Here is a 13,598-nt window from a genome sequence, read left to right as displayed (position 1 = left end):
ATTGCAGTGGGTCCTTGTCCCGCTTTAGGATCAAAGAAATTGTCGCTTCCGACATTGTCGGGGGCAGGGTCCCCTCCTCTCTTGCCTCATTAAAGGTCCTCACCAGTAGCAGGGCCAACAGGTCTACGTACTTCCTGTAGAACTCCACCGGGAATCCGTCCAGTCCCGGGGCCTTCCCCGCCTGCATACTCCCCAAACCCTTGCTCAGCTCCTCCAACCCAATTGGTGCCCCCAAACCAGCCACCTCTTGCTCCTCCACCCTCAGGAATCTCAGTTGATCTAGGAATCGTCTCATCCCCTCTTCCCCCGCTGGGGGCTGGGATCTGTGCAGCTCTTCATAAAAGGCGTTAAATACCTCGTTTATTTTCGTCTCACTCCGAACCGTGGCTCCCCTTCCATCTTTGACTCCCCCTATTTCCCTCGCTGCCATCCTCTTACGGAGCTGGTGTGCTTTCCTCCACTATGCCTCCGCCTTCCCTGTGGCCAACAGGTCAAACTCCATCTGGAGCCGTCGTCTTTCCCCAAGTAATCTTTCCTCCGGGGCCTCTGCGTATCTCCTGTCCACTCTCAAAATCTCCCTCACTAACCTCTCCCTTTCCATACCCTCTGTCTTCTCCCTATGAGCCCTAATGGAGATTAGCTCTCCCCTGATCACCGCCTTCAATGCCTCCCATACCACCCCCACCCGCACCTCCCCGTTGTCGTTGGCCTCCAAGTACCTTTCGATACACCCCCTCACCTTCCCACATACCGCCTCGTCCGCCAGCAGTCCCGCATCCAGCCGCCACAACGGGCGTTGGTCCCTCTCCTCTCCCAGCTCCAGTTCCACCCAGTGCGGGGCATGGTCCGAAACGGCTATGGCCGAATACTCCGTCCCCTCCACCCTCGGGATGAGCGCCCTACCCAGAACAAAGAAATCTATCCGGGAGTAGGCTTTGTGGATATGGGAGAAGAAAGAAAATTCCCTGGCCTGCGGCCTTGCAAACCGCCATGGGTCCACTCCCCCCATCTGATCCATAAACCCCCTAAGTACCTTGGCCGCCACCGGCCTCTTTCCAGTCCTTGATTTGGAGCAATCCAGTGCTGGATCCAACACTGTATTTAAGTCCCCTCCCATTATCAGGCCTCCTATCTCCAAGTCCGGAATGCACCCCAACATGCGCTTCATGAATCCTGCAGCATCCCAGTTCGGGGCGTATACGTTTACCAACACCGCCCACGTCCCTTGCAGCCTACCGCTCACCATTACATATCGCCCTCCATTGTCCGCTACAATAGTCTTGGCCTCAAATGACACCCGCTTTCCCACCAATATTGCCACCCCCCTATTCTTCGCGTCCAGTCCCGAGTGGAATACCTGTCCTACCCATCCCCTTCTTAACCTGACCTGGTCTGCCACCTTCAGGTGTGTCTCTTGGAGCATGACCACGTCTGCCTTCAGTCCCTTTAAGTGCGCGAACACTCGAGCCCTCTTCACCGGCCCATTCAGGCCCCTCACATTCCACGTTATCAGCCGGATTGGAGGAGCTCTCATCCCCCCCCCACCCCACAGCCGGATTGGAGGGGCTCTCTACCCCCCCCCCCCCCCCCCCCCACCCCAACCGACTAGCCATCTCCTTTTCTGGGCCAGTCCCATGTCCACGCCTCCCTCCCCCTCCAGTCCCCCAGACGGGGGACCCCCGTTCCGACCACCTCGTCTGTGTCCCATTCCCTTTCGGCCAGTGCAGCAGCAACCCTTTCCCCCCCCACTTCTCCCCCCCCTCCCCCCGCTAGACCCCTGTCTAGCTTTTTTGCTCCCCCCATGTCACTCCCGTAAGTCAGCTAACGCCTGCTGACCCCGGCTTCCCCCGCCGTCCCATTGACCTCCCCATGTGGGAGTCTCCCAATCAATATGCATTCCTTCGTTCCCCTTCCCGCCTTTCTTCCCGCGCGCGGGAAAAAAACCCGTGCTTTCCAAAGCCCACTCTGCCCCCTCTGGCGCAGCTCCTGTTGCGGCCTTGTCTCTCTCCCCCAGCCCATGTAACATTTCCTGCTCGTGATTGACCCCCTATATACAACAACCATCACACATCAAACCTCAAACATTCCCCCCACCCTCACAAACCCTCAGTTAGAGTCCAACTTTTCAGCTTGTACAAAGGTCCACGCCTCTTCAGGCGTTTCGAAGTAATAGTGTTGGCCCTTGTATGTGACCCACAGTCGCGCTGGCTGCAGAATTCCGAATTTCACTTCTTTCCGGTACAACGCCGCTTTGGCCCGGTTGAAACCCGCTCTCCGCTTTGCAACCTCCGTGCTCCAGTCCGGGTATATTCGGATCTCTGCATTGTCCCACTTACTGCTCCGCTCCTTCTTGGGCCATCTCAGGAACCACTCTCTGTCCGTGAACCGGTGGAACCTCACCACCATCGCCCTTGGCGGCTCGTTTGCCTGGGGCTTCTTCGCCAGCACCCGATGTGCCCTGTCCAACTCCAGCGGCCTCGAAGGGGCCTTCGTGCCCATCATCGCCTCGAGCATCGTGCTCGCGTATGCCCCGGCATCGGCCCCCTCCACTCCCTCAGGGAGACCCAGGATTCGCAGATTCTTTCTCCTCGACCTGTTCTCCAGGTCTTCGAGTCTTCCCTCCCACCTCTTGTGTAGAGCCTCGGTCTGCTCCACTCTCACCGCCAGGCCCACGAGCTCGTCCTCGTTCTGACTGACTCTTTTCTGTATTATATGCTGAAACTGCCATGAGCATCAATTATAATATTAAAGATTGTGGAGAGCAAATGCTGTTCAGTGAGGGAGGAAAACTCAGCCAACCATTTTACAGCCACAGCAGTGCACCTCCTTGTGGTTTCAGAGTGGCTGGTTTAGCTCAGTTGGCTTGACAGCTGGTTTGTGATGCAGAGCGAGGCCAACAGCGCGGGTTCAATTCCTGTACCGGCTGAGGTTATTCATGAAGGCCCCGCCTTCTCAATCTTGCCCCTCACCTGAGGTGTGGTGATCCTCAGGTTAAATCACCACCAGTCAGCTCTCCCCCTCAAAGGAGAAAGCAGCCGATGGTCATCTGAGACTATGGTGACTTACTTACTTTGCTAAGACAGACAGCTGGCAGAAATCTGCTTGCTCATTCTATGTGCCACGTTGGAGTGTAGCTTACGTTGATAAAGAGAGAAAGAAATAAAATAAGGTAATAAAGAAATACTACTTTTTATATAAAAATCTATCCAAATTATATTTAATGTGGCACTCATGTAAAACTGGTTCATTTACTGATTGCAAATTGTTTCTGTCAAGCTCCCGGACGCAGTCTAGACCCTGACTCCATTGGGTTAGTTGGACGACGAGGGGCCCGATCAAAGCAGCCATTCATGGTAACCTTTTTCAGAGCAAGTCAGGCACCTATTCGTATAACACGAGCCACAAAATCGCGTAGGGGTCGTAAGAAGCATAACCAACTACAGGAATCCTGTGACAGACTGCCTAGCACGTCAGGTAACACAATGAACATGCACACATTATCTCCAGACTAAATTTGAGTGAAATCAGTCACATTTATTGGCTTAATTCCCCCTTACGTCATGAAAGACATAATTATTTGCCCAGTACCTTGAAAGCAGAGTTAGAATAAATTTTATGTGCTGTAATACAATTTGATTTTGATGCATGGATGTTGTCACAGTCCTCAAAGGGCTTTATTTTGGTTAGAATTACTGATAAGTGGATAGGTAATGTGTGGTGGTTAAAGATTTCACAGCATATTGGGAGACAGAGTCAGGATAGAGCAGTAAACCTGGAGAAGGGATAAATTATAAAGGGTAAATTAAAAATCTTAAAATGCTAACTCTAAATAATAGCGCATTGTGAGAAATTTAATGGTAGAAATAGGACAGAATATGTTGTCCCACCGCCAGAGGCAGATTTGGAGATGGGGGGCATTTAATCGGGTGAGAGAGTGCTGGATGGGGGCCCCATTGCCATCTCACCTCTGCCCGATTTAAGTCCAGGACTAGAAGGTTAATAGACAGTCTTCCCAACGGTTGCAATTGATGTTCTTTTAACAGCCTCATCCCGCTGCAGAGTATAGGGGAGTTGCCACACAAGAAGCCCTAAAAACAAACTCTATCATGTTTTCTTGCAGGCTTTCACTCAGTGCCTGATTGAGGGATTGTGGTATTATCAGGTATTGCAGTACCCGAGAGGCTGAAGACCATTGGTTAAACCTAGGAGTTTACCATTGGCTGTTTGGTATGTAGCTCCGCCCTGACAGGCAGGTATAAGAACTGGTGTCGTCCCAGCAGCCCTCATGCCGTACCGAAGCTGCTGGGGAACAGTTCTAGTCTATTAAAGCCTTCAGTTATGTTACTACCTCGTCTTTAATTATAATTGATCGTGCATCAGGGATCTGACATTGGGAAGGGGGTGGGACCAGAAAGCCAAGTCCCTGTCCTTGCTTCCTTCCCCTTCCTTCCCACCCTAACACCTTTGACCTGGGGACCCTCATGGATCCTGAGCCCCTGGTGGATGCACTCTTGACAGCAGTGGAGAATTGCCGGTCTCTAATTGGCCGTCAGCACTTTGAGGTGGGATTTCCACCCCCAGGGTCCTTACTCAATGCCCCCGTTATGTGGATGAAAGTGCACTCCATCTCCACCCAAGCAAAGAATTTCCTGTGAGGTATCACTAAGGTCTGGCACTTGTTCCACATTGCTAATTTAATCTCAAAGGCAAGAAGGATAGTTACCGCAATATGATTTACCTTTTGTTTTTTAATTATGCACATTAAGCAGCCCATAATTCTGGAGATCACAGACGAGTATGCAAAAGGCACGATCTGTACGTTAGCTTTCGAGACCTTGGTTGGCAGGTAAGGTGACTCTTTTTGTTTTGAGTGTGTGTGTGTGTGCGTGTAGGTGTTTTTAGCATGCTCACTTGTGAAATAATTGGTTACTGTAGATCTTTCACTTCTAAAAGGTGCTATTTTTATTTGCTTTAGTGATTGGCTTTTTATTAAATACTGTAGGTAATAAATTTTTAACATCACCAATCACTTTTAATTAAACAGCCATTACTTCCATTAATATTAATCGGGCATATTTCATGGTTTAGAAATAAGTATTAGTCCATCCATCCACTTCTTTTAGTGTATAGCATCTGTCCATCATGTCTATTTGGGTGCTCTTCTGTCAAATTTATACTTGGCAACAATATTTATGCCCCTCCACTGATTTTTGTTTTCATGTTTTGCAAGTGGTTGATAAGATTCATAATCATATTGCTTCAGTGAAGGCCATAAACATGACTGTCTGCAGAGGAGATCAGAATGCATGGGCTATGGCTTCTCACAATATCTGCAAATCGCAGAATCGGCCATCGTTCTTCCCAACTGCACAACACCATGTCAAACAGATTTCAATTGCACCTGAGAAAACATGAACACCCAAGTGACAATACTTAAAAGAGCAGAGTTTCGTAGCATTGATGAGGGACATTAGTATTAGTCATTGCTTCAGTCATTCAGAATGCAGTCAGAAATAACAGCAATCCACAACTTCAGGCCTCTCGCAAACCATCAACTGGTGGTAATCACACTCTAAATTTACATTAAGGACATACGTATAGTCCAGGATTTTGTAAGGAGAGAGGTGCCGTCCTTTCCTGGGCTGCCGCCCTTGGGGTGCAAGACAAGGTGCTGTTGAGGGACGAGATAAGGGAGGGGAAGGTGTCCGATATCTATAAGCAGTTGATGGATTTGGAGGGGGCTGTAGTGGGGGACATAAAACGCAAGTGGGAAGAGAAACTAGGAGGGGAGGGGGTGACCGAGACGTGGGCAGAGGCCCTGCGAAGGGTCCTTGTCATATGTGAGGTTAAGCCTCATCCAGTTTAAAGTAATACATAGGGTGTATATGACGGTAGCAAGGATGAGTAGATTCTTTGAGGAGTTGAGGATAAATGTGGGCAGTGTGTGTGCAATTGTCCAAGGTTGAAGGGGTTCGTGGACGTAATGTCCGAGCTGCTGGGGTGGAGGTGGTCCCGAGTCCAGAGGTGGCGATATTTGGGCTGCCGGAAGATCTGGAAGTCCAGGGGGGCGAGATAGTCCGATGTCCCGGCTTTTGCCTCCCTGATAGCCCGGAGATATATTTTGGTTGGGTGGTGGGATCGGAGCCGCTGAAAGCCGGGGTGTGGGTGAGCGGCCTAGTGGAATTCCTGAGCCTGGAGAAGGTGAAGTTCGTCTTGAGGGGGTCGGTGGATGGGTTCACCCTGAGGTGGAAACCGTTTCTGGATTTCTTTGAGGAGGTTTGAGGGGGGGAGGAATGGGGGATAAAATGGGGAAGGCGGGATGGGAGAAGGGGCGGTATTTGGGGAGCAGGGGAAAGTGGGTGCTGGTTGCTTATAATGTTTGGTTGTTCTTCTGCTTTTGTTTGTTTATTTGAAAATGCCTTGAATAATATATTTATTTAAAAAGGACATACGTATGGACTTAAGGTTCACTACCTGTACAGAAAAAATATCAGTAAAATATATTGGGCTGGATTCTCCGATTTTGAGGCTATGTCCCCAAGCCAGCGTGGGAACGGTGGCATCTTACGACAGAATAAATGGCGTAAAGCGGCCACCGATCCTCTGTTTGGCTGGGGGCTAGCATGCCGACAGCATAGAGCACCTGGCACTAGCTGCCGATACAGCCCGGAGAATTGCCGGGTCCTGGCCACGCATGCACAAGGCGCCAGCCTGCAGCGGCTGCACCATGCTACATGGCGGCGGCCGCTCGCGCACCCGGCCCGCAAAATAGTGTCCCCCCTTTGGCGGGCTCACGCGCCCCGGACCACACCCCCACAGTGCCCCCAGCCTCTGATAAAGTCCCCCCTCTGCTCGCAGATCAGCCCTACCGCCGCCACGCCGAGTTCCCGACGGATGAGAGCATGAGAGATCCACACCGTCAGGAACTCGGCCGGTCGGGGGCGAAGCATCGGGGGGTGGGCCTCAGGCAATGTCCTGAGGCCGTCGATACGTCGCGCAGCGTACCCGGAGAGTACACTGCTTTGGAGGGGGTGGGGCATCGTGAAAGTGGTGCAGCCCCCGAATAGGTCGGCAACTGTGATTCTCCGGCCGATCGCCCAACGCGATTTCGGCGTCGCCGACCAGAGAATCCAGATTGTTTCATTAAAAGCTGTGTTCTAGAGGTTTTTTTGTTGCATGTTATGGTTTTATTGAAAAGAAAATATAGTTGAACCAGATTGTTCAATGCAAGCATTTCAACTATTATTAGAGCACCCCCAAAAATATGTTTTGTATTGGGCATCAGTACATTTTTGATACAATTCAATGCAGAGACTAGCTAAAGAAGTCATCAACGATCTAACGGCTGGAATAACCAGATTATTCCAAAAACCACTGAATCCTGACATTGCTGTTATTGACATGAACGTAAACCATCTTGTATCTGCCAAATATCACTGGTTTCCTTTCAAACTGCCAAACCTGCTAACATTAACAAATTTGGAAAATTGCACCCAATTATTTTAATTCATTTACGGGATGTGGACATCACTGGTTTAGCCACCATCCATATACTCATCCTTAATTGCGCTTGAGAAGATGGTGATGAGCTGCCTTCTTGAACTGCTGCAGTCCATGTGGTGTAGGTAGACCCACAGTGCTGTTAGGGAGGCAGTCCCAGGATTTTGACCCAGCGACAGTGAAGGAATGGCAATATATTTCCAAGTCAGGATGGTGAATGGCTTGAAGGGGAACATGGTGTTCCCATGTATCTGCTACCCATGTCCTTCTAAATGGGCAAACAATCCAGAGCTCCCTGGATGATAGATTGAAATGAAGATAATGAAGAAAAAGTACGCTTATGACAGATGTCAGGTAGAAACTACAATTGAGAACCAGTCTGAATATAGAAGGTATAGAGAATCATAGAATTCCTACAGTGCAGAAGGAGACCATTTGGCCCATTCAGTCAGCTCCGATCTTCTGAAAGAGCACCCTACCTAGGCCCAGTCCCTCGGCCTGTCCCCGTAACTTAACATGTACATCCCTGGACACTAAGGGAGCAATTTACCATGGTTATTCCACCTCACCTTCACATTTTTGGACTGTGGGAGGAAACTTGATTACCTGGAGGAAACCTATGCAGATATTGGGAAAAATTGCAAACTCCATGTAGTCATCCAAGACTGGAATTGAACCCGGGTCCCTGGTGCTGTGGGGCAGCAGTGCTCACCACTCTTCCACCATGCCCCCGCCCCCCCCAAATCGGGAGGTGAAAAAGCATAAGAAAAAAGGGAAAATGAAAAGATATTAGTAGCTAACATAAAAGGGAATCTCAAGGTCTTCTTGAAGAATATATATAGTAAAAGGAGTGTGCCCGATTGAGGACCAAAAGGGAGAAGAGTGCGTAGCTGAGGCTTTAATTGAATACTTTGCATCTGTCTTTACCAAGGAAGAAGGCACTACCCAGGTTGCAGTGAAAGAGGAGATAATTCAGAGTATATAAGAAATCAATTTTGTCTCAGATGGGGTATAGCAATCAGTTCTGGGCACGGCACTTTATGAAAGATGTGAAGGCATTCAAGAGAGTGCAGAAATGATTCATGTGAATGATTGTTTCCTGGAATGAGGAGCTTCAGTTCTGAAGATTGATTGGAAAAATTGGGACTGTTTTGCTTGGAGAAACAAAGATTGAGAGGGGATTTGATATTTGCTCATTTGAAGAGCCAGTACAAACACAATGGGCTGAATGGCCTTCTATACTGTACAGATTCTGTGGGTAAGCCAGTCAGCCCATCAAGCCTGCTTTGCCAAACGATTAATGTTGACCTAATTGTGACCTTACCTTCAATTTTCTGCCTGTCCCCCAGAAGCTATGACACCCCAGTCAATCAAAAAATCTGTCCAACCCGACTTTGAATATATTCAGTGACCCAGCCTCCATTGGCGAAGAGAATTCCAAATGATCCTTTGAGAGAAGAATTTCCTCTTTATCGGTATCTTAAATGGGAGATGCATTATTTTTAAACCGTGTCCCCTAGTTCTAGATTCTTCCACGAGAGAAACAATCTCTCAGCATCTCCCCTGCCGAGTCCACTCAGAATTTTATATGTTTGAATAAGATAGCCTTTCATTCTTCTAATCCCCAACACAGATTCAACCGGCTCAACATTTCCTCACAAGACAACTCCTTCAAATCAAGAATCAGCCTCTTGACCCTTCTCTAAACTGTTTCCAATGCAAGTATAAGTAAGGAGACCAAATCTGTATACACTATTCCAGGTGTGGTCTCACCAATGCCCAGCTGTACAATAAAGACATCCCAACGTTTATACTCCATCTCCCTTAATAGAGGGCAACATTTGATTTGCCTTTCAAATTACTTCCTGTACCTGGATTCTAACATTTTTGTGATTCGTACATTTTGCATTTCAGAGTTAATATTACAATGATAGAGTTACATGTGACCAGTGTTTGTTTCAATGTTTGGTTCAAAGCTGGTCAGCCCAAGGCAAATAGTCATTTTCTTGCACCTGCCGAGAGTCTAAAGCAAATGGTCAAATGTGTTTAAAGAGATAGGATGTATATCAGGGTAACTCCTTCTCCTCAATGTCAATTATATTTATGTTGTTAGGGTTTAAGCTGTTGTACAGAAATGACACTGTCAATTCCAAGAGTTTAATAGGTGGAATTTAATGTCCCCTAGGCTATTTTGGATGTGGTGGGACATTTAACCGGCCAGAAGGTGGCCTCGATCCGGAAGACTTGTGGATGACCATCTTGCCACGACACCAATTAAGGCACTTAAGTGGGCAATTAATGCCCAATTAAGGACTTCATCTCACCACCAATGGTATTCAACCATTAGTGAGCAGGGCAGTCACTACAGGGGAAGCCTGAAAGGAAACACTATTGGGTTTGCCTGCGGGCTCTTGGGGTAGATCCCTTGTTGTCAGGCCACTCAGTGCTTGACCAAGGTCCCTGGTATCAGGAAGGGGAGCACCCAGAAAGTCATTCCTGGGGCTTTGCCTCCAATTCTCCTCTCCCCTTCTCCTGCAGCTCATACCCCGCAACCCCCATCCCTACCTGACTCAAATGTGGCTTTTCATTTATCCCGGGCCTCTGGTGGGTGCATTGCCTGCAACTACCACTGCTCCCCAGTGATACTGACAGCACTAAGAAGCTCCCGTCCTTTGATTGGCTGGCAGCCTGGGGAAAGGGGGGGGGGGGCGGGGCACAGGATTTCCACCCTGGGGGCCTTGATCTGTGTGGTGGTATGCATTAGGGGTATTACGGTACCCTGTGATGCCGAGAGGCTATTGGTGGATAGATGCCGGGTCCCGATTGGATCAGCCGCCTACTGGCTCCACCCAGTAAAGCGGAGTATAAGAGCCCGGGTTCTCCCAGCAGCCGCATTCTGTAACTGTGCTGCTGGGGAACAAGTCTGTGTAATAAAGCCATCGATTGACTCCTTCTCATCTCATCTCGTGAGTGATTGATTGGGCTACAATTTATTACGCAAACTTTAAAGAACATGGAGCTCCGAATCACTCTGGAGTGTCTGCAAATCAGCCCCCACGCAGCAAACTCAGCGGCCACTTTTAAACATTGGTTAGCGTGTTTTGAAGGATACCTCCGAACGGCCACCTGCGTACCTACAGAAGACCACAAAATGCAGGTCCTGCATTCCAGGGTGAGCCCGGAAATCTACACTCCCATAGAGGACGCGGAGGATTTCCAGTCGGCGCTCGCCATGCTGAGAGGAATCTACATTCGGCCCGTCAACCAGGTCTACGCATGCCACCAGCTCGCAACGAGATGGCAAATCCCCGGGGAATTGCTGGACGAATTCTACAGTGCGCTGTTAATACTGGGGAGAAATTGCAACTGCCCACCGGTTTCGGCTAATGAACAAACGGAGCTACTAATTTGGGATGCTTTCGTGGCAGGTAAGCTCTCCTCCCAAATTCGCCAGTGATTGCCGGAAAGAGACTCACTAGGCCTCAAGGAGGCACGGGCCCTCGCTGCCTCGCTCGATGTGGCATCACAGAACGCCCGTGCCTACGCCCCGACCGCGCGGCAGCCCCTTGGGCACCGTGGACCCCCGCCGCGACCGACCCCCCGGCACCCCCCCATCCCCCCACAGGCCTGTGCTGCCAGAGCGCCAGACCACCCGGGGGGGCCCCGCTGCTACTTTTGCGGCCTGCTGCGACCCGTGGACGCCACCTTCTTGGCTGACGGCTAAGGACCCCGGAATGGACGGCCCCACAGGGCCTGAGGAAAACGCCCCGATGCAGCAACAGCGACTGGCTTTGGTGACCCTGGACCAGTCGCAGCCCCGAACGCTCCAAACGGCAACAACGACGGTACTCATAAACGGGTACGAGACGCCCTGCCTGATCGACTCTGGGAGCACGGAGAGTTTTATACACCCCAATACGGTAAGACGCTGTTCCCTTCCAATCCACCTGAGTAACCAAAAGATTTTCCTGGCAACAGGATCCCATTCTGTAGAGATCAAAGGGTTTTGTATTGCGAACCTCACGGTGCAGGGGAAGGAGTTCGAGAACTACCAGCTTTACGTCCTCCCCCACCTCTGTGCTGTCACACTCCTGGGGTTGGATTTTCAGTGCAACCTCCAGAGTTTAACGTTTCAATTCGGTGACCCTATACCCCCACTCATTATCTGCGGCCTCGCAACCCTCAAGGTCAACCCGCCTTCCCTGTTTGCGAACCTCACCACGGTTTGCAAACCCGTCGCCACCAGGAGCAGACGGTACAGCGCCCAGGACCGAACCTTCATCCGGTCAGAAGTCCAGCGGCTGCTGAGGGAAGGCATAATCCAGGCCAGCAATAGTCCCTGGAGAGCTCAGGTGGTAGTTGTAAAGACCGGGGAGAAGCAGAGGATGGTCATAGACTATAGTCAAACCATCAATAGGTACACGCAGCTGGATGCATACCCTCTCCCCCGCATATCCGACATGGTCAATCGGATTGCACAGGACAAGGCCTTTTCCACAGTGGACCTTAAGTCCGCCTACCACCAGCTCCCCATCCGCCCGAGTGACTGCAAATACACTGCTTTTGAAGCAGATGGGCGGCTCTATCACTTCTTAAGGGTTCCATTCGGCGTCACTAATGGAGTCTCGGTCTTCCAACGGGAGATGGACCGAATGGTTGACCGGTACGGTTTGCGGGCCACGTTTCCGTACCTCGATAACGTCACCATCTGCGGCCACGACCAGCAGGACCACGACGCCAACCTCCGCAAATTCCTCCAGACCGCAAACGCCCTGAATCTCACATACAACAGGGAGAAATGTGTGTTTAGCACCGGCCGTCTAGCCATCCTCGGCTACGTAGTGCGAAATGGAATTATAGGCCTAGACCCTGAACGCATGCGCCCCCTCAAGGAGTTCCCCCTCCCTCACTGCTCCAAGGCCCTGAAACGCTGCCTGGGCTTTTTCTCTTATTACGCCCAGTGGGTCCCCAACTACGCAGACAAGGCCCGCCCGCTAATACAGACCACTGTCTTCCCCCTGTCGACAGAGGCCCGCCAGGCCTTCAGCCACATCAAAGCAGATATCGCAAAGGCCACGATGCACACGATCGACTAATCCCTCCCCTTCCAAGTCGAGAGCGACCCATCCGACGTAGCTTTGGCGGCCACCCTCAACCAAGCAGGCAGGAGATTCACTCTCCTCACTGACCAACGGTCGGTTGCCTTTATGTTCGATAATGCACAGCGGGGCGAGATCAAGAACGACAAGATCTTGCGGTGGAGGATCGAACTCTCCACCTATAACTATGAGATCTTGTATCGTCCTGGAAAGCTGAACGAGCCTTCCGATGCCCTATCCCGCGGCACATGTGCCAATGCACAAGTGGACCGTCTCCGAACCCTCCATGAGGACCTCTGCCACCCGGGGGTCACTCAGTTCTTTCACTTCGTGAAGACCCGCAACCTGCCCTACTCCATCGAGGAGGTCAGAACAGCCACCAGGAACTGCCAAATCTGCGCAGAGTGCAAGCCGCACTTCTACAGGCCAGATAAAGCGCACCTGATAAAGGCTTCCCGTCCCTTTGAGCGCCTCAGTCTGGACTTCAAAGGGCCCCTCCCCTCCACCGACCACAACACATACTTCCTGAACATGGTTGACGAGTACTCCCGGTTCCCATTCGCCATCCCCTGCCCCGACATGACCACGGCCACGGTCATTAAAGCCCTCGGCACCATCTGAACACTGTTCGGTTTCCCCGCCTACATACATAGCGATAGGGGGTCCTCCTTCATGAACAACGAACTGCGTCAATTCTTGCTCAGCAAAGGCATTGCCTCGAGCAGGAGGACCAGTTACAACCCCCGGGGAAACGGTCAGGTAGAGAGGGAGAACGGAACGGTCTGGAAGACCGTCCTGCTGGCCCTACGTTCCAGAAATCTCCCAGTCTCCCGCTGGCAGGCAGTCCTCCCGGACGCCCTCCACTCCATCCAGTCGCTGCTTTGTACCATGACAAATCAAACACCTCACAAACGCCTCCTTGTCTTCCCTAGGAGGTCCTCCTCCGGAACGTCTCTCCCGACCTGGTTGGCAGCCCCGGGACACATCCTGCTCCAAAAA

At 50.9% G+C, this 13,598-nt stretch overlaps 1 protein-coding gene across 4 annotated transcripts in view; it reads left to right on the top strand.

Annotated features, from left to right (window-relative positions):
- The window catches only part of LOC140417229 (bone morphogenetic protein 7-like), a 177,667-nt gene that overhangs the window by 160,378 nt on the left and 3,691 nt on the right, over window positions 1-13,598 (top strand). The window contains exons 4-5 of one of the 4 annotated variants that reach the window (XM_072501185.1): window positions 3,277-3,474; window positions 4,770-4,846. In XM_072501185.1, coding sequence (XP_072357286.1) covers window positions 3,277-3,474; window positions 4,770-4,846 — 275 coding nt within the window. Of the gene's footprint in view, window positions 1-3,276; window positions 3,475-4,766; window positions 4,847-13,598 lie in introns of all 4 variants that reach the window. The other 3 variants (XM_072501184.1, XM_072501187.1, XM_072501186.1) reach the window with 3 other exon arrangements.

This window comes from Scyliorhinus torazame, chromosome 1 (assembly GCF_047496885.1).
Source record: "Scyliorhinus torazame isolate Kashiwa2021f chromosome 1, sScyTor2.1, whole genome shotgun sequence".
NCBI classification, from domain to species: Eukaryota; Metazoa; Chordata; class Chondrichthyes; order Carcharhiniformes; family Scyliorhinidae; genus Scyliorhinus; species Scyliorhinus torazame.
This window is presented reverse-complemented; position numbering and strand designations above follow the sequence as displayed.